This window comes from Cebus imitator, unplaced genomic scaffold, assembly GCF_001604975.1.
Source record: "Cebus imitator isolate Cc_AM_T3 unplaced genomic scaffold, Cebus_imitator-1.0 Scaffold344, whole genome shotgun sequence".
In the NCBI taxonomy this organism is placed as follows: Eukaryota; Metazoa; Chordata; class Mammalia; order Primates; family Cebidae; genus Cebus; species Cebus imitator.
The window spans coordinates 279,582-303,087 of record NW_016107659.1 but is presented as its reverse complement, the minus strand read 5'-3'; the positions used below and the strand labels follow the sequence as shown (position 1 = coordinate 303,087).

Genomic DNA, 23,506 nt, shown 5'->3' with positions numbered 1-23,506 from the left:
TTTATTTTTTAGTCTGGCTAAACGTTTGTCAATTCTATTTACCTTTAAAAAACCCACTCTTTGTTTTGTTGATCTTTTGTATTGTTTTCCTGGTTTATATTTCACTTATTTCTGATCTGATCTTTATTATTCTGTTCTTCTACTAATTTTGGGTTTAGTTTATTTTCTTGTTCTTCTATTTCCTTGAGGTACAATGTTAGATTATTTAATTGACACCTTTTTTCTTTTTGTATTAGGCATTTATTGCTAAAATCGTCCCTCTTAGAATTGCTTTTGCTTTATCCCATCGGCTTTGATATGTTGTAGTTCTATTTTCAATTGTAAGAAATTTTTAAATTTATCTGATATGGTTTGGCTCTGTGTCCCTACCCAAATCCCATAATTCCCAAGTGTTGTGGGAGGGACCCAGTTGGAGATAATTGAATCATAGCAACAGGTCTTTCCTGTGATATTCTTGTGATAGTGAATAAGTCTCATGATATCTGGTGGTTTTAAAAAGGGGAGTTTCTCTGCACAAGCTCTTTTTGTCTGCCACCATCCATGTAAGACATGACTTGCTCCTCCTTGCCTTCTGCCACCATTGTGAGGCCTTCCCAGACATGTGGAACTGTAAGTCCATTAAACTCTTTTTCCTCCTAGTCTCGGACATGTCTTTATTAGCTGCATGAACGTGGACTAATATATTATCTTTTAATTTTTTCATTGACCCATTGGTCGTTCAGGAGCAAGTTGTTTAACTTCCATGTATTTGTGATATCCCAATGTTCCTCCTGTTATTGATGTCTATTTTTATGGCATTGTGATCTGAAAAAATACTTAATATAATTTCAATCTTCTTAAATCTTTTAAGACTTGTTTTGTGGCCAAATATATGAACTATCCTAAAGAATGTTCCATGTGCAGTTGAGAAAAGTATGTATTCTGTAACTGTAAGATAGAATGCTCTGTATGTGTTTGTTAGGTTCAGTTGGTCTGGAATGCAGTTTGAATCCAGTGTTTCTTTGCTGATTTTCTGTCTGCCCATCAATGATAGTGGGGGATTGAAGTCCCTTACTATTAATATTGTTGTGTTGCAATATATGTCTCTCCCTTCAGTTCTATTAATATTTGCTTTATATATTTATGTACTTACTCTGACACTGGTTATACGTATATTTACAACTATTATATCCTCTTGCTGAACTGACTCCTTTATCACTGTATACTGATCTCTTTGACTCTTTTTATAGTTTTTGACCTAAAGTCTATTTTATATAAGCATAGCTACTACTGTTCCTGTTGGTTTCCATTTGCACAGAATATCTTTTTACATCCTTTCACTTTCAGCCTATATGTGTCCTTTCAGGTGAAATGAGTCTCTTATAGGCAGTGTATAGATGGGTCTTGTTTTTCAAGCTACTCTATGTCTTTTAATTTGGAGAATTTGATGAATTTATATTCAAGGTAATTATTGATAGGTACACACTTATTATCACCATTTTAGAATTGTCTTGTAGTAGATCTTTTCATCTTATTTCTTTCTGGTTAAGTAATTTTCTCTAGTAGTATTTTTGATTTCTTGCCTTTTATTTTTAGTGTGTATATCAAATATATAGTGTATATCTAGTGTGTATATTTTTGCTCTGTGGTTACCATGAGTCTTGCAGAAAACATCTTATAGTAACAACAAGTTATTGTAGGCTAATAACAAACTTAATTGGGGAAAAAAAAAAAAAACTCTACACTTTAACTCTACTCCCCCTCCACATGTTGAATATTTGATGTCACAATTTACATTTTTATGTTGCATATGTCTTAACAAATGATTGTAGTTATTATTATTAACAGTTTGTCTTTTAACCTTAATACTAAAGATAGTGATTTATACACCACCATTACAGTATTAAAGTATTCTGAATTTGACTGCGTACTTATTTTTACCAGTGAGTTTTATACTTTCAGATGTCTTTGTATTACTCAATGGTACCCTTTTCCTCAGCTTGAGGAACCCCTTTTAGCATTTATTATTAGAGAGGTCTGGTGGTGATTAATTTCTTCAGCTTTTGTTTGTCTGGGAAAGTCTTTATCCTTCAATTCTGAAGGACAGCTTCACTGGGTACTGTATTCTTGGTTAGCAATTTTTGTCCTTCAAAACTGAATATATCATCCCACCTTCTCTTGGCCTGTAAGTTTTTCTCCTGAGAAGTCTGCTGCTAAGAATACTGGAACTCCCTTATATGTTATTTGCTTTTTTCTCTTGCTGTTTTCAGGATCTTCTCTTTGTCTTTAATCTTTTACAGTTTGATTATAATATGTCCTTAGACAGCCTTATTTGGATTTAATCTGATTAGGGACCTTTGACATTCCTGTACCAGGATATTTATATCTTTCTTCAGGTTTCAAAAGTTTTCTCCTATTATCTCCTATTACCCCTTTGTCTTTCTTCTACTCCCTCTTGAATGCCAGTGATTCAAACATTTACTCTTTTGATGCTATCCCACAAATCCTGCAAGCTTTCTTCTTTCTTTTTCATTCTTTTTTTCTTTTTAATCCTCGCTGTATATTTTCAAATATCTTCAAGTTCACAGATTCTTTCTTCTGTTTAATCAAATTTGCTTTTGATATATTTTTCATTTTGTTTATTGTATTTTTCCATTACAATATTTCAGTTTTATTTTTAAAAAATATTTCTCTATTAAATTTCTCATTCTGGTCACTTATTCTTTTGTTCATTTCATTCAACTGTTTCTTGCATTTTATTGACGTTCACTGAACTTCCTTAATACAGTCACTTTGAATTTTTTTCAGAAGTTCATAGTGCTCCATTTCTTTAGAGCCAGTCACTAGCACCTTATTTTGTTCATCTGATGATGTCATATTTCTCTAATTGTGCTTGATCATTTTGGTCATATGACAATATCTGCACATTGACAAAGCAGATACTTATTCCAGTTTCACAGACTAGCTTTGTCTAGGAATGTCCTTCAATAGTAAGCCTATCTAGAGATTTTGGGCAGGTTGTCTGGTATGGTCCCTGACTATGACCATGAGTCACACACTGCAGTGCGAGGGGGCCCTCTAAGCCCAGGACTGTCACAGCAAGCATAGTGCTAAGCTGAAGTCCCATGGTTGCCAAAGCTGTCACAGCACTGGGCTAGAATCTCATGGCTGCTGAGGCTGTTGTAGTGCTGAGGTGTACCCAAAGCCCACGGCCACTGAAGCTAGTACACTGTTGGGGCCTGCCCAAAACCCACAGCTTCTCAGGCCTTGCTGTCACTAGGGATTATTTGGACTCCAAAGCCTCTGTAGTTGGCCAGCAGTGATACAGTCTAGAACTTGAGTCCATCTTGAAGGGGCTATGTGTTCCTACATGGTGTTGGGATAGGTCTAGGAGCCAAGTCTGTGGGTATCAGCCTGGCATTGGGCTGTGCAGGACTTTCCAGTGCTGGGTTTTACTGTGGTGGGCCCAGTGCTGGAGTGCAAAGCAAAGTCCTATGCTTATTTCCCTTTCTTTCCCTCAAGTATATGGTATGTCTCTCCACGCTGTGCTGCCTATTGCTGGGGAAGGGTAACATGGATAATGTATAACTGTCCTTCCCACCTTCTTCAATGTGTCTTTTCTATTATTATGTTATAACTAGGTATAGTAATCTCTAACCTGGTTTCTCTAGCTCTTGTGAAGTATTTTCATGTGTGGATAGTTATTCAAATTGATGTTTATGCAGGGGAATGATTGCTGGAGATCCTACTCCACCATCTTACAACATCCTTCTCTTCTAAATCTTATTTTTGTAAATGTATTTCAAAGTAAATTTCAAACATTGGTACATGTATCCCTAATACTTTACCACTTCCTCATATCATTTACTTATTTTATTTTTAATTGCTATTATAATGAAGGTTAATTTTAGGTTACACACACACACGCACAATCTCTCAAAAAGTCAACTGATGAATGTTTCAGTCAATCGGTTGCTTTCAATAGGACTTATCAGGAGCATTCATTTTTATCAGGCATGTTGGTTCTCACAAAACAAAGACTGAAAACTCATTTGCAAACACTCTGGCTTTTGGCTGCTTTGCTTTCAAGGGAATACGGAATTGATCTTCATAAGCAAGCCAGGGTCAGTACAATAACAATGAAGAAGAATGTTGAAGAACTGGAGTACCGTTTTACTTATGACCTCACAGTCAGATCTCATTATGGCAGATTGAACTAGCTTTATCCCTTCTCCTATAACTTGACCTTTTCAATCATACCTATGATGCCACTCCCACACAACCCTCACTTTCCTTTGGTTTTAAAAACCAAAGGGGGAAGGAGGGTTGTTGAACATTGGACTATTTTAACCCCTCCCCACCTACTACTTTTCAGTGTATGAGTAAATGGTATTGCCTTTGCTTCTTAACCTCCAAAGACATGATAAAAAGCAAGTCTGAGGCAGCTCCATGCATTACTTCAGCTCTACCTGTTCTCTAGGTATTGAAAATGACATATTTCACAGCACAGACTCAATCAGAGTCTCCTTAAGCCCCACTATTTCAATAGCCTTTGGCAGCATGTAGGTGGGATTTAAATTACATACTGCTTCAGAGTGACTCCCTGGGGAACCTTCTCTGAATCATACTGAAATGTGGGTTTTCAAATGTCTGCATATGTTGTGCAAAAATGTTGGCACATGGAAGTGACACATGGAAGTGACACTTTTTCTGTGTGAAATGAAGTCAGGAGCTGGGAGTAGGATCAAATTAATTACACCATGTGAAAACGTGTTTGTCCCAAATGAGGCCATGGTTTTCTAATCCATAACTGTCTTTGAAGGACCAACCACATGTAAGACAATCCATTAGGCAATGAAGGGGATACAAAGGCAGAGAAGTCATGGTGCTTTTCTTGACCATATTCCAAATCTAACAGAAGACATGAGTCAGGTATACAGATGATATAATAAAGTAGAAATGGGAGAAGAGAGGAATGGCTTCTGGCTGGAAGGGTACATGAAGACTTCATAGAACTAGAGGTAACTGGGACATGCTTTGAAGTGGTTGTTGTGTTTCCATGGGTAGAGATAAGAGGATATTCCAAGGGGTCAGATCAATATGTGAACAACATTCAGCATTGGGAAAGTGAAGAGGAGGTCTAAGGAATAGCAAATAATCTATCCTGGCTGGAATGCACGCATGTGTTCAGTGAAAAGACAGGAAAGTGAGTTGGGGCTATATTGTGACAGATTTCAGAGTTCAAGCTTTAGGGTTTGGAAAACAGTAGCGAGCCAGAAAAGAATATCAAATGCAACAGCGATAGGATTAGAACTTCATTTTGGGAAGATTATTCTGGTAGAGAGTATGAATCAAAAATGAAGAGAGAACACATAGAAATAGCATCTTTTATTATTCTTTATTTTTTTCACTTTTTTTCTGCTTGACTGCAACATCATTTTTTAATTTTTTTCCCTTTTTTTCAGAAATAGTGTCTTTTACATTTGTTCTCTTAATATCACAGTAAAAAAGTGGCTAAAGAAATTTTGATATTCTAACTGCAAATAATGTCTTTCAAGGAACTATGCAGCTGATGCCTGAAAATCCATGACTGCTACAGTGGCCTGATCCTTTCTTCCTGAACTTGTACAAAGTCCAAAATGAATGTTGTTTTTATTAAACTCAAAGCTGACTCCAACTCTTTCATCAATATCAATAACTTTATAACTAATATAAACACCAAACATCATTATTTGAGGAAATAAACTCTAATAATTCATAATATGAAATTAAGGAAATGAAATTCTTTTCATTTCCACTTTCGTGGATGCCTAGCTCAATTATACATTTATGGCAATGTTGTCAATATTTGGGGTTACATTAAATAGAGAAAAGCTAATGTCTCTACCACCATATAAACTCCATAAACCACAATGAATCTAACTAATGTGCACTAACATTGGAGTGCCCATCATGTACCAAATGTTTAGGTACTTTGTAGGTACATCTTTGGTCATCATAGTTTCTCATTTATTTATCACACAAAACTTTTGCCATAGGTATTATGAACCTTAAATTTCAGATGAAATATATAAGGCATAAAGACACTATTCTATCTGGAATCAGACAGCAACACATTTTAAAGCTAGAGTTTAAACCCAGGTCTGTTTGACTGGAGTCTTACTTCAGTTCCTCCAAGCTGAAGGGATGTGAAGGGTGTAGGCTGTGACCAAGCTTGTCAATTACTTTAAAACAGCTATCAAACAAATGCTTCTTTTTTTCTCAACTAATGGTTTATTTAACTACACCAATTAGGAAATCCTGGAACATCAAAGAGATGTTTGAGAAACTAACAGAAGCCTTGAGACTGGAATGACAAACCTTGAAATATGCCATATTGCAAGTCCAACAAGTATCACTTGCTACTAAAGAGGATGGCTAAATCGTGGAGGGATGGAAAGCTTCAGAGCTAGGCTGCACCATCTGGGTGGTCCTTGAGATCCCAAAAGCGTTTTCCACAGAAGATATCTGAGAAGATTTTGAGGATACCCTCAAGCTGCTACAGCTCCTTCTCAGTTGCAAGCAGACCTGTTGTCGTCAAGTAGTTTGTAAAACGAGCCACTTTCTCCACATACCAACCAGTGAGGAGCATGACTGAAAGCTGTCCCAGGTCACTCTACAGAGTGTCCCATGACACACTCGGAATCTTTCTAAGTGAAGCCTGGGTGAAGAGCGTGTCTTCTTGACGAGGTCCCTCCTGGCTGCAGAGCTAGACTCAAGCACATAGCAACGATCACATATTCTATCCAATTAGCTCCAGAAGCACCTCTGGGTTGATGGGAAGCAAGAAGGGCTAGAGGCTGAATGATCTAGGTTCATGTCCTGGCTATTCCTGTTTCCTTTTTGTTAAGTCATCTGCCCTGACTTCCTGATAGGGCAAGGATTACAAAGATCAAATGAGATCATATTTAGAAGTGCTTTGAAAAGTGCAGTGGTTCAACCAAATGTATCAATTTGTCTTTATTGAGACAAGAGCACACCATCTTCATCTTCATCAAAGAAGGCTGTGGTGTCTAAAAAAAAGATTTTTATAACGTAAGAAGCAACTCTCACTGAATATTCTACCATGACTAGTCAGTCCTTTTTGTTCTGGGACGCAAACAGAAGGAGTTTCCAGAAAACTGGGGGTGGGAGGGACTAGAGATCTAGTTGATATACCTAGAAACTCACTCGATTTGATCCCTGGGTAGTGATGTTTTTGGTTGTTTTGTTGTTTTGTTGTTGTTGTTGTTGTTGTTGTTATTGTTAAAACAGAGTCTCACTCCCTTCCTGAGCTCAGGTGATCCTCTCACCTCACCCTTCTGAGTAGCTGGCACTATAAGTGTGCACACCACCATGCCTGGCTAATTTTTTGTATTTTAGTAGAGATGGGGTTTCGCCATGTTGACCAGGTTGGTCTCAAACTTCTGGGTTCAAGCGATCCACCCACCACCTCAGCCTCCCAAACTGTTAGGATTACAGGTGCGAGACACTGTGCCTGGCCAACTTTTTTTTAAAGGGATTAATTTTGCCTTTTGTAAAATGTAGGAAATATATAGTAACATATAGCACATATGCACTTACCTATATACATATTTTTGAACCTTATTGCAAACTGTCCTAAATTAATTCGACTGCTTAGTTTTTAGATTCTTTTTTAAATTGTAGTGGCCTCCAGCAAGTAAAAATAGATGGTAACTATTTGCTTTTCAACCAGGTAGTAGACTAAAGCACTTAGTCTAAGCCCAAATTAGCCAGGCATGGTGGTGTGCACACTTATAGTGCCAGCTACTCAGAAGGGTGAGGTGAGAGGATCACCTGAGCTCAGTAGACAAAAGCAAAGGGACAAGTCAAATTCTGCCATGTATACAAATATCCATGGGCAAGAAGCCACAAAAATTATACAACCTGCTGTTGTAAATTTGGTGATATCTCCTCTTTGTCCTTTCAGGAACTCCAAAGCATGCATCAGAGACAATCCACCATATCTGGTTCTTTTTCTTCCTGTGCACACTACTAAACCACATTTTCCAGAAATGTTACAGTTGGGTTGGGGCAACGTGACCATGTTCTGATTTGGCACAGAAAATCTCTCACAAGCCTTCTTTTTCTTTACCTCCCACCCTGGAGGTCCATTTTGAAGACCATTTTTGCGTTATAAGATGGTGGTATTAAAGACAGAATGATTCAAGTCTTCAAGTCACCATTTGGAGGAAGATGGCTGAGGAGAGCTGCCTGGAAATGAATATCCACTTTGGGCTTAGACTAAGTGCAAAAAATAAATTTTGTGTCAAGCCACCAAGATTTGGATTTGTTTGTTACAATAGGTAACGCTAATTATCCTAATTAATACAAGCACCTGCTTGTATCTGCTGAGAGAGATACGTCAATATTCTAATGGCAAAATCAGCAAACCATCTTGCTGAGGGGGCAGGCAAATGAGTCTCCTGTTGTGTGAGGAAAACACAGAAATAAATGGAGCTGTAGCCGAATTCAGCCACTGCAAAGTAGCTTGATTTCTAGAGTTGCTAGATTCTTACTCTGTCCACATAAAAATAGAGAAACACGAATAATCTTTCTAGCTAATCACATACTTCACAAATAAAAACATTGTATCTAACATCATTTATGCTAATTAACAAACCCGCTAGTATGAATATCTGATAACATGGTTCTAAGTATTTTTGCTGCCACTTTCAACTTCATAGTAAAGTTCTTCAAATAATAACTAACCAGTCTGGATTCCTGCCTAAGACAGAAGTGAAGATCCAAATATTTAACCACTGGCACGGCACAATCACCAAGAGATGAAAATAGATGTAAATTCTTATGCCAGAATGGTGCCTTCTAGCCTGGATTACTTCAAGTGTTAACTAAGCTCCCCTAGGGTAGAGATTAAAGTAATTCATACAGTCACTGTTTATACTGAAGCATTTTAAAAATAAATCACAGACAATATAACAGTTGCCTAATTCACAGCCATCACCCATTGTATTCATTTCTCTCCTCACTCCAAGAATTACGAGCAAAGGATCATGGGATCTATTCCTAACTGAGAGATTAGATCAATAAAATTAGCCATCTGTCCACGGAAGGCTTTAAACTCAGGTTGTATTTAAGTATTATGTTTCCAAGTGCCCAGATGTTACAGAAAAGTGCCTGCTGATACAACTCCTTTTGCACAATGTAAACCACTAAATGGCTAATATAAACTTATTGCACCAAGAAAAATAAATAGCACTAACATTGCATTAAATCTGATTCAGGATTTTGGGTGCCCTGTCAGCAAACACAAGTGTTAAAATTTAAATTGCTCAGGACTTGCAGAGTCAGACAAGAAAGAATTGTCAAGTGTCTTTAGGGGAACAGAGAAGGGGGATACTGGAAATAAGATCAAAGCACTGGGAAGTATATCCTTGCTCTGTCTAGTTGGTGAAAATAATAATTACTATGACTATTGTTAGATCATATACTGTCCTTAGGTAGCACTTCAGCTCTTTCATTTATTTTTATTTATTTATTTTTCCTTTTTTTGAGACAGAGTCTTGCTCTGTCGCCAGGTGCCAGGCTGGAGTGCAATGGCGCGATCTCCGGCTCACTGCAACCTCTGCCTCCTGGGTTCAAGCAATTCTCCTGCCTCAGCCTCCCGGGTAGCTGGACTACAGGCACACACCACCATGCCCAGCTAATTTTTTTTTTGTATTTTTAGTAGAGATGGGGATGTTGGCCAGGATGGTCTCAATCTCTTGACCTCATGATCCGACCACCTCGGCCTCCCAAAGTGCTGGGATTACAGGCTTGAGCCACTGTGCCCAGCCCCACTTCAGCTCTTTCAAAGCACTAGTCTGCTTTATTTCCTTTGATGCTTAAAATAAAATAGTGGGGTATCTTGGATAAGTGGATTTTTTTCCAGCTGAGGAAACATCAATAGGAAATGGACTGAGCCTGGTCCATCTTTCCATGCCCTAATAGTGACTCCTGAATTACTCCAATCAACTTAGCAATGAGCAAAACCTGGACCATTTCTTAGCTCTCCGGCTTTATAGAGACTTTCACTGACTCCCAGTAACATATCAGTTTGAATAATTCTGTTTTAGGGACTACTGCTCCCTTACCACATCCTGCAAAACTTTCCCCAAGACGATTACCAGACAAAAATCCTCCTCATTTTCCAAACCAAAAATCAAGGCATGTGATTGACCAGAGAGTCTTTCTGATTTGGGAATTCATTTATCTGAAAAATTTTACAATTCAATACAAATCACATCACATGTAGCCATACCTTAATACATACAGAAAGGAATAAAAGTACATAAAATCATAAGTGCCTGTGTTTATGACTTCTGATGCATAGAAACATAGAAATTCTTTCAGGTTTTTCTTCCTTGTCCAGATTAAACAATCCCAATTTCTTAAACATTGCCGTCAAATGTCAGTCTTCTAATCAGTTTTAATGCCCTGGTACATGCATTACCTTATTGGATCTTCCCTGGAACACTATATGGTAGAGTCTTTCTTTATCCTATTTTTACATATGAGGAAACTGAGGATTGCAGAGCGTATATAACTGGCCCACTGTCACCATGAGCGGCACAGTGTCAGAACTTGAACCCAAATGTGTGGAATATCAAAATATGTGCTCTCACCCAAGTCTTCCTGCTCTGCCAGGAGAAACTAGCTTTGAAGGCTGAAAGCAAGCTTGGGATTGGGGGTGAGGGGAGATAAGGAGGGGAAACGTCGGTTACATAGAGAACAGCGTGCCTTTTTGTTAACGCCACTGCAAGGTTTCCATCTTTGAGCCGTCAACTGAGAGCCTAAGAACAGGGTTGTTCTGGTTAAAATGCAGATGCCCAGAGCAATGTGTCATCACCATCAGCCACAGCTGGGCATGGAGGTACGAAGTGGAGACAGTCAGCTAACACAGAGTACCTGGGTGGAGGTACCAGGGAAAGGGAGGCAGTGGGAGAGTCCAAACTCTGTTTTGGCATGTCTCAAGTGTGCATCAAATCATCTGAGGTTCTTGTTTAAAAAGGCAGGTGCCTGGGTTGCACTCTAAAAATTCACATTCACTTAAGGCTGAATTACCTGCTGAGGGCGGAGACCCGCGCAGAGCCAGCTCTGGAACGTGCGCCCTCTGCTGGCAGAAATGTGTTTTGACTCACCTACATAAGAAACCCATGAGGGGTCCTGCAAGGAAGCAAAAGTCCACCTGTTCATTTCAGGAGGCTGAAACTACACCCTAGGGTCCTTCCTCGAAAGGGAGGTCCACAATCAGTGAAACCAAAGATGAGTTTGGAGGATTTCCCCTAAAAGCTGCCACTTTGGTTCTGCCATATCTCCTCACCTTTTCCCTTTTTCTGTACCTGAAACTGCAGATGCATCCCTAAGACGTGCAGCTTGACATGCAAAAACAAAGGCAAGACACACGGGCCTTGAGCAGCACAAAAGATTTTCTGCTGCAATCAAGACCCCACATCGTCCAGTCAGCTGGGAAATGCTACCATCCTGCCTGCCCAGGGCATGAGGCAGGAGAACATGAGGTAGCCACAGGATATCCCTGGACAAGCTGGGGTCCAACCTCAGCTGGGATGCTGATCCCAGTCTTCCAGAAATCCAGCCAAAATTACTAGGCCACTTTTGGGCTGTAGTAAGCCATGAACAGATGGACAACTATTCCCCAAAGAATGCTAAGGTTATTAAAGCCCTCAGCTCTGGGTAAGAAAAACAAAAAGCACCACTCAGCTCCTTTCTGGCCAAGCCACTCTTCCCTGAGAAAGAATTCAAAAATCAAGCCCTGCCTCACGTTAAACTGCACTTACTCCTGACCTTGACTTCTCTGTCCCTTTACCTCAAAGAGAATTAATGGAAAGGGAGAGACTAACAAAGAGAGATGGAATCAGAGAGAGATGTGCTTCCTTGTAGGGATTAGATATGACAACGTTGAAACCAATAGGAGGGAAGGCAGACTGATGGAGTGAAGAATCAGAGGAAAACATTTCTGTCACGGTGCCTGAATTGCATGGACATTAGGAGTTGGGTGCTGGGGATGCGTGTGCTAGGTCCCTAGCACCTAGCTTCTAGTGCCCCATGGCCTTTGTGAGCTACAGTTTTCCCTAAAAATCAGACAGCCTGAATTAGCACTGTGATATGGAGTACAGTGGGACAGGAAGGGACATACGGATGAGGCAATCTTCCCCAAATGCCCTGCTTTGGGAAGAGAGCATGGATGAGAGTTATAAGAGAGAAAGTAACCAGTCTCTTGTGAATTCCAGGTCGATCAAGGTGGCACTGGGAAAGTAGACCAGGATGACCCCTGATCTCCGGCGCCTGCCCCTTAGCCACTCAGCCTCACACGAGCAGCAGCAGAATCCCCCTAGAGATGCACATTTCTCTACCAGCAACCAACAGGTGTATTGCCTGCAGGCTAACTCTCCTCTTTCAGCCTTTTATTTTTGCTTCCTGACTTTCCCTACATCTTAATTTTAGTTGGATTATGCCACTAGAGAAATATTGAGAAAGCAGAAAGAAAAAGATGAGAGAGCTACATCTTGGTAAGGATGCTTGTGGATGCCCAGATCCTCCAGGGAAAACCTTGAAGTCTGAATGCTGATTTGACCTTCTCCCACTGACCCTGGGGCCTCAGGCAAACAGGACAAGCAGGAGGAAAGGCAGGACCCATGTGCAGTTCTCCAGCCCCTCGTGCCAGAGAGTTAGTAAATGTCAGGAGTCTTGTCTAAATAAACAAAGAGCAACCCCAGGCTCTAGGCCTGGGAGCGCTGGTCTTTACCCCAGGAACCCTTCCCAGACATGCCACAGCAGTCAGCCCTAAGTCTGACTTCAGTGACAGAACCTTGTAGAGGGACAAAAGATCTATACCTTATCTACTGCATAGAAATGAGGACGTCTTAATGGCGCCAGCCACTGTGGGTTGAGAGCTACAGCAAGCCTTCCAAGCCGGAGATCCCTTTGCTCTGACATACCACCTACCACCACCAAGCATAAGAGTGCTTAGAAAACAAGGCCAATGTATTCATACAAAAGCAAATAAATCTTGACTTATGTCTCACACCTCATGCAAAATTAACTCAAAATGAATTATAGACCTAAATGTAACACCTAAAAAACTTCTGCAATAAAACATAGGGAAACATCTTTGCAGCCACAGGTTAAGCTTTCAAAAAAACAGCATAAGCCATTTAAAAAATGATAAATTGACCTTATCAAAACATAATTCTTCTTCTTTTTGAAAGATACCATTAAGAAAATGACAAGCCACATGCTAGAAGCTGAGATTTACAAAACACATATCTAATAAAGAACTTGTATCCAGAATATACAAAGAATACTCAAAATTCAATCATAAAAAAGTAAATATCCCATTTTTTTTTCTTTTTTTCTTTCTTTTTTTTTTTTTTTTTTTTGAGACAGAGTCTTCCTCTGTCACCCACGCTGGAGTGCAGTGGTGCAATCCTGGCTCACAGTAACCTCCGTCTCCGAGGGTCAAGTGCTTCTTGTGCCTCAGCCTCCCAAGTAGCTGGGCATGCACCACGAAGCCCAGCTAATTTTTGTATTTTTTGTAGAGCTGGGTTTTCGCCATGTTGGCCAGGCTGGTCTCAAACTCCCGGCCTCAAATGATCTGCCCACCTTGGCCTCCCAAAGTGCTAGGATTACAGGCATGGGCCACCACGCCTGGCAAACATTCCAAATTTTAAAAGTCAGCCAAAGATTTAAACAAATATTTCACCAAAGAAAAGATGGCAAATAAATGCATTTTTTAAATGTTCAATATAATTAGTCATTAGAGAAAAGCAAATTAAAACTGTGATGACATATTATTACATGCTTATTATAATAGAATCGCTAAAACAAAACCAAAAAACCAAGTCTACCAAGTGTTGTAGAGGAATAGGAGCAGCTAGAACATTCGTATCTTGCTGGTAGGAATGGAACATGGTACAGCCTATTTGGAAAACAGTTTGATTTCTTATCAAGTTCAACACACAACTGCCATGTGATGCAGTGATCTTACTCCTTCTGTTTACCAAGAAAAACGGAAACACATATCTTCCAAAGACTTACATGTACACATGTCTAGAAACTTTATTCATAATAGCCTAAAACTGAAAAGAACTTAAAAGTCCATTAACTAGCAAACGGTTAAACAAACTGATAATCCATGGTCCATACAATGCACCACTACTCAACAATAAGAAAGGAACAAACATCCAATATATGCAACAACATGGATGGATTCTTTTTTTTTTTTTTTTTTTTTTTTGACCGAGTCTTGGGAATGCAGAGGCGCAATTTTGGCTCACTGCAACCTCCGCCTCCTGGGTTCAAGCGATTCTCCTGCCTCAGCTTCCCGAGTAGCTAGAACTACAGGCGCGCACCACCACGTCCGGTTAGTTTTTGGTATTTTAGTAGAGACAGGATTTCACCATGTTGGCCAGGATGGTCTCAATCTCCTGACCTTATGATCTACCCACCTTGCCCTCCCAAAGTGCTGGGATAACAGGCGTAAGCCACCATACCCGGCCAACATGGATGAATCTTAAAAGCATTATTAAGTTGATAGAAGGTGAACACAAAATATGACATTTTGGAAGAGGCACAACTACAGGGATAGAAGTTAGATCAGTGGTTACCAGGGGCTGGGAAGGAGTCATTTTTCTACAAAGGGACACAAGGGAATATTTTAGGATGATGGAAATGTTTTATATATTTCTATTACAGTAGTGATTACATTACTGTATATGTTTGTTAGGGCTCATCAAACTGTATACTTGATGAACTTTATTGTATATAAATTGTACCTCAATAAATCTGACTTTAAGATGATAATAAGGACAAAAGTTAGCAATATGTCTGTGGGAATGAAGTGACTTGTTGCATGCTGGTTCCAGCAGTTGTCTGGACTTCCCTCTCCCTTCTTCCTGCCCTACCACAGAAGCAAGGCAGTCCTGCACTTTCTGGTGAGACTCAGGTAATGGGACAAGCACAGGCTAGAGGTCCCTCAGGAGGGTGGGAGGTCTGGGTGCTAGTTCCAGCTCAGCTTCTGATGTTAACCTGGGCAAGTCACTGAGTCACCCTCAGCCTCATTGCAAAATGAGGGTTGCTTGTTTTTTGAGACAGAGTTTCACTCTTCTTGCCCAGGCTGGAGTGCAATGGCATGATCTTGGCTTACCACAACCTCCACCTCCTGGGCTCAAGTGATTCTCCTGCCTCAGCCTCCCGAGTAGCTGGGATTATAGGCATGTGCCACCAGACCTGGCTAATTCTGTATTTTTTTAGTAGAGACAGGGTTTTTCCATATTGGTCAGGCCAGTCTCGAACTCACAACCTCTGATCCACCCGCCTCAGCCTCCCAAACTGCTGTGATTACAGGCAAGAGCCATGCCCAGCTGCAAAATGAGGGTTTTTCACTTCCTTCCAGGCCTGTGATTCTAATTTGGAGTCTCTAAAGGAACGAAGGCTATCCAACACATTGTGTTTTCACACCGTGAGGGCCTGGGAAAAGGAAAGGGCCCTAAACCCTCCCATTCTTCAGAGGCCCCTTTTTCTACCTTCAGGTACTCAAGTGGACCCTCTGACCCTCACAAGCCTTAATCCCCAGGAGTTCAACAAGAGAAGCAAGCGGTTCATCATCACTCCGTAAGGCTACAGCCCATGATTCTTATAAATGAGGCCCGGAGACAGTAGCTTCTAAACTCTTTCAGTGTCATATGCACTCTATTGTCTTAGGAGGCTTGGGCATATCCCATTTAGAAATGTTTAAGAGCAACTCAGGGTCCCCACACAAAACAGCAGCCTCCACCTAGCCTCCAATCTGACCCACGGGAGCTCCATCCACTCTTCAGCCTCCAGGAGGACACCCTACAAAACATGCTACTTACCTCTGCAAACAGGGTGTTCTGAACTCAGTTTCTGGTCCTGAATATCAGAGCTTAAATTTCCATTCCACCGTTTAGTAGTTGTGTGACCTTGGGTGAGATATGCAACCTCTCTAATCCACGATTTCTCCTTCAGTAAAACAGGGATGGTAATAGTCCTCATCTCCCGGGGCCGTTGGGTTGATTAAATAAATCACTGTGAGTCCGTCCAGATTTTAGAACAGTGTGGCAAGCACTTTGTGTTAGTTATTATGACTTAATTTAACTTAATTTGAAAACTGTCATTTCTCGTGAGTCCTGGCAAATGCAGAGGTTTCTTTATTAATGTTCACTGTCAACAGATGAGCTATCTTGGGGTGAAGGGAAATGTTGCTTGTGTTGAACACAAACTAGACTCAAACTTGAAGCTGCTACTCAGTTTTTTCTCATCAGAGGCAGATGGGAATGGGGAATTTTCAGGTTGATTTTGAATCCAAGACTTCTCCAACAAAGCTGTACTTATCAAAAGTAGATTTAGGGGTATGAAGAGACAGGGAGGGTTATCCAAATAAAACAGAACCGCTCCAGTGTGCTTGCAAAGTGGCCATGATACCTTCAAAGTACTATATATGAACCAATTTCTATTGAGGAAACAAGGTACAAAGAAACTCCCATATGGATACTAGCAGGATTTGCTAGCATCTGGGGAAGATTATAAATTAGCTGGTTGCTGCTCACATCAGAGCCAAGCAGGACACATTCAGTTTTTTAATCTGGACCAATTTTCCGGATCAAAAACCAGTCTTTCCAAGGGATGTAAATGAGCCCAGGAGGGAAATTTCCCCTGAAGTTTATGAAGTAGCTGTCATTTTAATCTGAGAAGCTTTCCAACCTGAAAGTCAGTGTCTGGATAAAATTATAAAGTAATAAAAAAAAAAAAAAAAAAAAAAAAAAAAAAAAAAAAAAAAAAAAAAAAAAAACTCTTCTAGGTTGAACCTAGTCTATTCACTTCTCCTACCTCAAATTTGATGTAATTTAAAAGGTGGTGTTTCCACTATCAAAACCCTATCTATGCTTCAAATAAAACCAAAGAGGCCAACATGGCATATTCCTGGCATGAATATCAGAATGAGTCTGAGTGAACCAGGTAGAAAATCTTTTTAGGGGAGAAACAACAAAAAATAAGAAAGAAAATATGGTGACCCATATGAGCAGTTTTATACAGCAGGCTTTTATAAAATACTTTTTAAAAATTGCCTTTAAATGGATTAAAACATATCCTTAAAAAAGCATTGCATACACTGTTCATGCTTTGAAACTATACATATAACTATGCTTTGTTTAAAAATTGTGACAATCGATTATTTCATGTGAATAAATCTGCAAAATGCAATTGACTGTGATGTGTGTATCTTAAAGAGGAAAGTTAGAAGCCCTGTCCTCAAATCCTTGAAGGGGTGTGTTGTGTGTGTGTGTGTGTGTGTGTGTGCGCGCGCGCGTGCGTGCAGGCAGGAAGAGAAACAATTTAATATTACCTTGGACTGAAGCTAATATCTCCAAAATGAAGAGCTCATAAACGAAATGGCTCATAATTTAAATATGGTGTAGATTATGATAATGACCTTAGATTTCAAGGCAGGTTAACAAGTGCTGGTAATAAGAGATATGGCTCATAGACTGAGGGCGTTCCCAGAGCCGAAAAGCAACAAGTCCTGTTTCCAGATGGTTTCAATGCCAAAATATTTAAGTATCCACATGGGATCCCGCTAAGACGATTTTCTTTGCCGTCTGATAAATTTTCCTAGCTTTGCCTCTTTCTTAGAGAAACGTTTGTGAAGACAAACTGCACTTTCCGGGAGGTTTTGTAGACTGCATTCACATAAAGTTATATTGTTTTCCATTGTTCATAAGATATAATTAATCCCATAAGACAGCCTCCCTTACAAAGTAAGCTAAGAAAAAACAGATTTTTCAGAATTCTAAATATGTTCCCCAGCAAAAAAAAGAAAAAGAATAAAAATCATTATTTGGGAAACAATGTTTAGAACTTCATTGTTTAGAATGTTCTACTTTGAATAATCTCACAACATAGGCCAAATCAAAGTAGACCAAAATGCACAGACTTTTTACCTATATGCAGCTTGAGGAAATACAAGTTACTGTGGTTTCATGTTCTCCCCAATCCCCAATAACAGGCTGTAACGCACATATCTTTGTTTAAATAGCAGAGCAAAGACAGGAGTTCAAAACACGGTAAAATTAACCCACTGGGTGCTTCCTTCTGAACAAACGGCCCCAGAGTAGAAGAGGATGCTAAGTGCAGCGTCCACATCCCTGCATAGCGCGTGGGCAGGACCCGAGCTGGGCAGAGGGGCTCCAGGCAACCCTTCAGACACTTAACAGGAAATGGCTGGGCTCTGGACGATATGAATTCAGAAAGACGTTTGGAGACGCAGGAGGGGCTGGTTTGACTCCTCTGCACTGTTGCCATCCTCTGCAATTGAGACAGCACGACCGTTGTCCCAAATCTCACCTCTCTGCGATCAAACACGGGACCACCACCTCTACTGTGTCTGGAAAACTGATCATTATTTTAACAAACAAATACCCCTAGAGCCGCCCGGGAGCGGGAGAGGGCGAGGTTCGCGTCTTTTCCCAGCTCCGGGCAGAGCTGAAGCGAGTGAAGCCGGTTGGGGAGAGGGAGGCGGTGCGCGGCCCGCTCGGCGTCCTGGCCCCGGAGCCCCGCAGGGGCGCTCGGGGCGTGGTGGCTCCGGGCGGAGGAGCGCCTTACCTGGTTTTCGGAGAGCGGCTCGGAGCGACAGCGTGCCGGGTGGGAGGCTGGAAGCCAGGAGCAGGAGCCGGAGCAAGACGCCTCGGGTTAAATCCATTTCGCCGCCAGCGCCTGCAAAGTTTCACCAAGTCCCGGGCGCACAGGGAAAGGGCTTCTCCCGGGGCGGGGGCGTGGGGGACGCGGATCCCCGCGGATCCCCGGGCCGGAGTGAGGAGGTGGGCGGCTGCAGGGGCTGGGCCCGGAACCGGGCGCGAGGGGGTTCCAGGAGGCAGGACTGCAGCCGGGAGGTCGGCGTGCGGGAGTGGAGCCGGCTGCAAGCGGCAGGGCTTTTCGCGGGGGCGGGGGCGACGAAGGAGGCTGACGGGAGGGACTGACTGGCTGCGGAAGGGAGGGAAGCTCGACGGGCCGTGGGATGAAATTACAATCGAGTGGAAGTGAGAGGGGCAGGCCCTGAAATCCTCACTCCTCGCCCACCTCGGAAGCAGACAGCCCGCCCCTCACCCTCTCTAGCGACCCCCAGCTCAGCCCTTCCGCGCTGCTGACCTAGATTGGGGACCTGGGAGGGACCGACTTCAAGCACTGGAGACGCAGGGCAGGAGTTAGGCGACTGCGGGTTCAGGACCCTCCGCGGTCCTCACCCTGAAATCTTGGGGCGCTCCCCACCCCGGCCGGGCCCTCCTCCGGCCGCGCCCCTCTAGGTCGCTTTTACCCAGCCTGGCGACTTTTTCTAACACCTCGAAGGTTGCTATCGTTGATCCTGCGCACTTGGGGGATGCGGGGGGGGTAGAAGGGGGTCTGTGATTTGCAAGTGGGGTGGGGGTGAGAGGAAGAGGGGCGGGGCCGGCCGGGTCTGAGGCGCTAAGAAGATAAATGGGATTTAAGGCGCGCAGATGGAGAGCTGAGGCCGGGCCGCTCAGACTGGGACGCCGGGTGGGGATTACGGCCCGGCGCAGGGGTGTGGGGGCCCTTCCCGGCAGAGGAAGGCAACTTGAGACCCTCCTGGGGAGGAGATGAAACTTCAAGTTAAGCCTGGCGTCTCGGGGAGGGACGCGAGCACTAGCCCCCGGGAGGGGGGGGGGGACCGAGAGGATCCCCTGGGGGCGCCCGCCTACAGGGCTGGGGCTGGGGCTGGGGCAGGGGGTCGGGGCCGGATCCTAGCCTCTGATGCCAGGATCCGGCTTCCTGGATTGGCTCCCTGAGTGGGGAAAGACTCTTTCTCCTCTGAATTTGCTTCCCCAGGACTCAGTAAAATGTACCTTTTGCCAGATTTCGCGGCAGTGCCTGGAGAGGGGAGACCCTGGGACTCACGTCCCGTTGCACACTGGCGTTCTGACCTCCAAACCAGCAAGAAGAGAAAGCAAATACAATAAATAAACCAAGAAGGAATAAACTTAGAGGCAAACGCGGTCCTGGCCAGTTCGTGGGGAAAGATCAAAGGCACTAGGAAATGCCCTGCAGAGGAAGTCTGCAGGCACCAGCGAGAGGACCGCGCCCACCCCCGCCCCGCCTAGCAGCGCTGCCAGGACTCGGTGGGCGTCCTGGCTCTTCACAGTTAGCCTATGTTTGGGAGAGCGGGAGGAAACGATGTTGACTGACATATTCTTCTCCCCTCCCCAGCCCCCCAAACACACACACAGGATTTCTACTCCTCTTTTTAAGAATGAAATATCCCCTGGCTGGAGAGTTTGTAATGAGCTCAATCTTGTTAGTTAGCGAAGCTCAGTATGTTCCCTTATCTGTTGGCATTTTCAAGTGTACAACTGTCTGTTCATAAATAAATTCAAAGTCCCCTCCAACCTCAGTATTTGGAAGTCTTAGCTGTGACACCGGAGCTTGTCCTCTTACACAGAACTGGAGCAAAGTTCAGACAGACCTATGCTCTTCACTTCCAAGGTGACCATGAAGCCGGCTGCTAAGCTAGGCAAAGTGATTGCCCCCAGGGCTGCTAGTCTCAAAGGTCCCAAAAATCACAGACGCTTTAGGACTACCAGGACCCCTGAAGGTCATCTAGGACCTGCCTCCACTCCACACAGTCTGCTTTCAGCATCAGTGGCGGGTCATGCCACCTCCCTTTGAACTCCGTCTGTGTTAGAGAGCTCCTCCAGCGCCAGAGTCCCTTCTTTATGCAAAAGTGATTTCTTATCTCAGACTTAAGGTGGCTCCCAGAATCAAACAAGTGTTGCAGTGCAGATATCTCCCATGCAGGCTTTCCTACTTAAAAATGATTCTCTGTGATACAGAAACTAGAAGTAATATTAATCGTTGATATTATGGCTACCATTTATTTAATGCCTTCTATGTACCAGAACCTCTTTGAAGTGCATTTTAATCCCAATAACAACCATAACAGAAAGATACTGTTATTACTATTCTCGCCTTTTACAGGTGAGGAAGTGGAAGCATGGAAAGGTTAAGAAACTTGCCCAAAGTCATGCTGTTCCCAAGAGGCAGAAAGGCACTTGAATCCAAGGGGTCTGATTCCAGCCTTCAGGCTTTTGAGTGGACAAGGGGGAAAAAAACACAGCAGTGTTAGCCGGGCATGGCAACAGGCACCTGTAATCCCAGCTACTTCGGAGGCTGAGGCAGGAGAATCGCTTGAACCCGGGAGGCAGAGGTTGCTGCCAGCCAAGATCGCGCCACTGCACTTCAGCCTGGTTGACACTGTGACACTCCATCTCAAAAAAAAAAAAAAAAAAAAAAAAACTACCAGTGGACCAAGAGGATCAGGAGATGTGGGTGTTTAATCCTAGGCTCTGCGTATAGTGTGCCATGGTAAAAATGAAGGGGCTGGATGAAACAATCAGTAAATTCCAGGTTTTGCTTTCTCTTTATTAGCTGATAAAACAGCACCATCTCATCTAAGCTACATTTACTCTGAATGTGCCTTTTAAAAGACCCGTGCAAATTGTCCATTGTAAATGTTGCAAGCCTGGGCTTCAGTGTTCTTGCTCATGTCCTCCACATGTGCCACACCACCTCGGCATCCCTGGCAGTTGGCCTCCCTTCTGTTCTTTGCAAATGATCATAAGTGATTTGAGAAACAGGCTCAGTTTCTTCAGAGGCCCCTCATGTTTCTTCCTTGGGGGCATTAGATTATGTTGTTGTATTTTACCTCTGAGGGCCTACAAACACTTCGGATCATCAGGACATTGGGATAATACCTTATTTCACAAAATCTGTTTCAAATGTAGGGCACGTGTTACATATAACTTATTCCCATCCTTTGCAGTTCAAATCACATCCTCCAAGTTCCCCTCTCCTTCCAGTTTGACAACCAACTATGGCATTGGTAAATCTGACTAAAGACAAATAGAACACATGTCTTTCACTCACTTCTGGCTTTCTGAGAGGAGGGGAACAAAAGAGGGACCAAGAGGCTTTGAATGTTTCATTAAAAAAAAAAATCTGTTCAAATTCACTGGAGGTCTAAACTCAATTAATAAGGTCGCCCACAGAAGAGTGACCTGCCTACTTTGCTCATTATCATGGAAGAGGAATCTGACCTTTGCTGCATGAAATAGATTTGGAGGCTGTTAGAAGAAAGGAAAGGCAAACTTATCAATTATAGAATGTTTATTAAGACTCTAAATGGGAATGACAAAGAGACAGCAGCCAAGAATCATCTTTTGATTTGCTTTTCTAAATTGGTTATATGTACCTGTAAAATTTGAAATGTGGATCAGGCAGTGTATAGTGAAAAATTGCTTTTCTTCCTTCTACCATCCAGTTTCTTGGATATCCTTGTAGAAACAGTCTATCAATGGACAAGCTAATTATATACACATATAGTTCACACAACGAAGAGCACCTTCTATGCACTTGTTAACCTGATGATCCTTTCAAATCACCAGATACAGATCTGCCTCCTTCTTACTAACTGCTGAATAATATTCAATTGTGTGATGTGTAGTTTATTTGTTTTTTCTCCTGTTGTTTCTAGTTATTATAAACAGCATGACATGAAGGACACTGAATATGTAATAGGTTGCACATGTTATAATAGACTATAGGGGTCATTTCTACACTAACCATTGCTTGGTCAAAGAGTAAATGCCTTTTCAATTTTGATAATTTGGCCAAATTTCCTCCCAAGGAGGTTGTACTAATTTACTCCCCAATAAGCAGTACATGCACCTAATTCCATGAACTCTCACCAGCATAGTGTCTTACCAAACTAGAAATATATACATACATATATATTATATGTTACATTTTAATTAAGATACAACATACAAAAGTATCAAATAGTAAGTGTACAACTTGATGAATTATAGCAAAGTGAGCACACTTGTATAGCTTGTGTTAAGTACTGCCCAGATCAAGAAATAGGATGTGACCAGCATCCCCTCAAAGCCCCCCTCATGCTTCCTCTCTAGAAGTATATATTTTTGAAGAAGGATGAGAGATGAGAATTCAAACCAACTATTTATTTTTAATTAAAATACATGAATAAAAGTAGATCAGTAAAAATTTGTAAACACTCTCCCTTCTCCAATGTAAAACCAACATTGAGACTCAATCCCATTATGTGTAAGGCTTTGTGCTAAGAACAGAAATAATATGTTAGAGAAAATGCAACCATAGTTTTTACACTCAAGAAGACTACAACTTTGTCGGGAGATGAAGACAGTTGCATGGCCAATTGTTCCATAAAGCAGAACAAAGGAAGCCCAAAATAAGAGCGCAAATAATGTGCTACTGGGTTGAGTGAAAAAGACCCTGTATTACAAATGATAACAGATATATGATATACTGTATAATGCATAGCCATCTGCTACGCATTATGTTCTCATTGCTTATAGGTGATTATACTTAAGTATGTAATAAATGGGCTGACAAAGTAAAT

The 23,506-nt window shown here is 42.0% G+C and overlaps 1 protein-coding gene across 1 annotated transcript in view; it reads right to left on the bottom strand.

The window, feature by feature from the left end:
- The window catches only part of EGFLAM (EGF like, fibronectin type III and laminin G domains), a 226,600-nt gene extending 207,079 nt beyond the window's left edge, over positions 1–19,521 (bottom strand). Inside the window, exons 1-2 of the mRNA XM_037730434.1 lie at positions 19,353–19,521; positions 18,661–18,771 (exon numbers count right to left, since the gene is read on the bottom strand). Coding sequence (XP_037586362.1) covers positions 18,661–18,757 — 97 coding nt within the window. The 5' untranslated portion in view covers positions 18,758–18,771; positions 19,353–19,521. The remainder of the gene's footprint in view (positions 1–18,660; positions 18,772–19,352) is intronic.
- Positions 19,522–23,506: the final 3,985 nt, after the last annotated feature.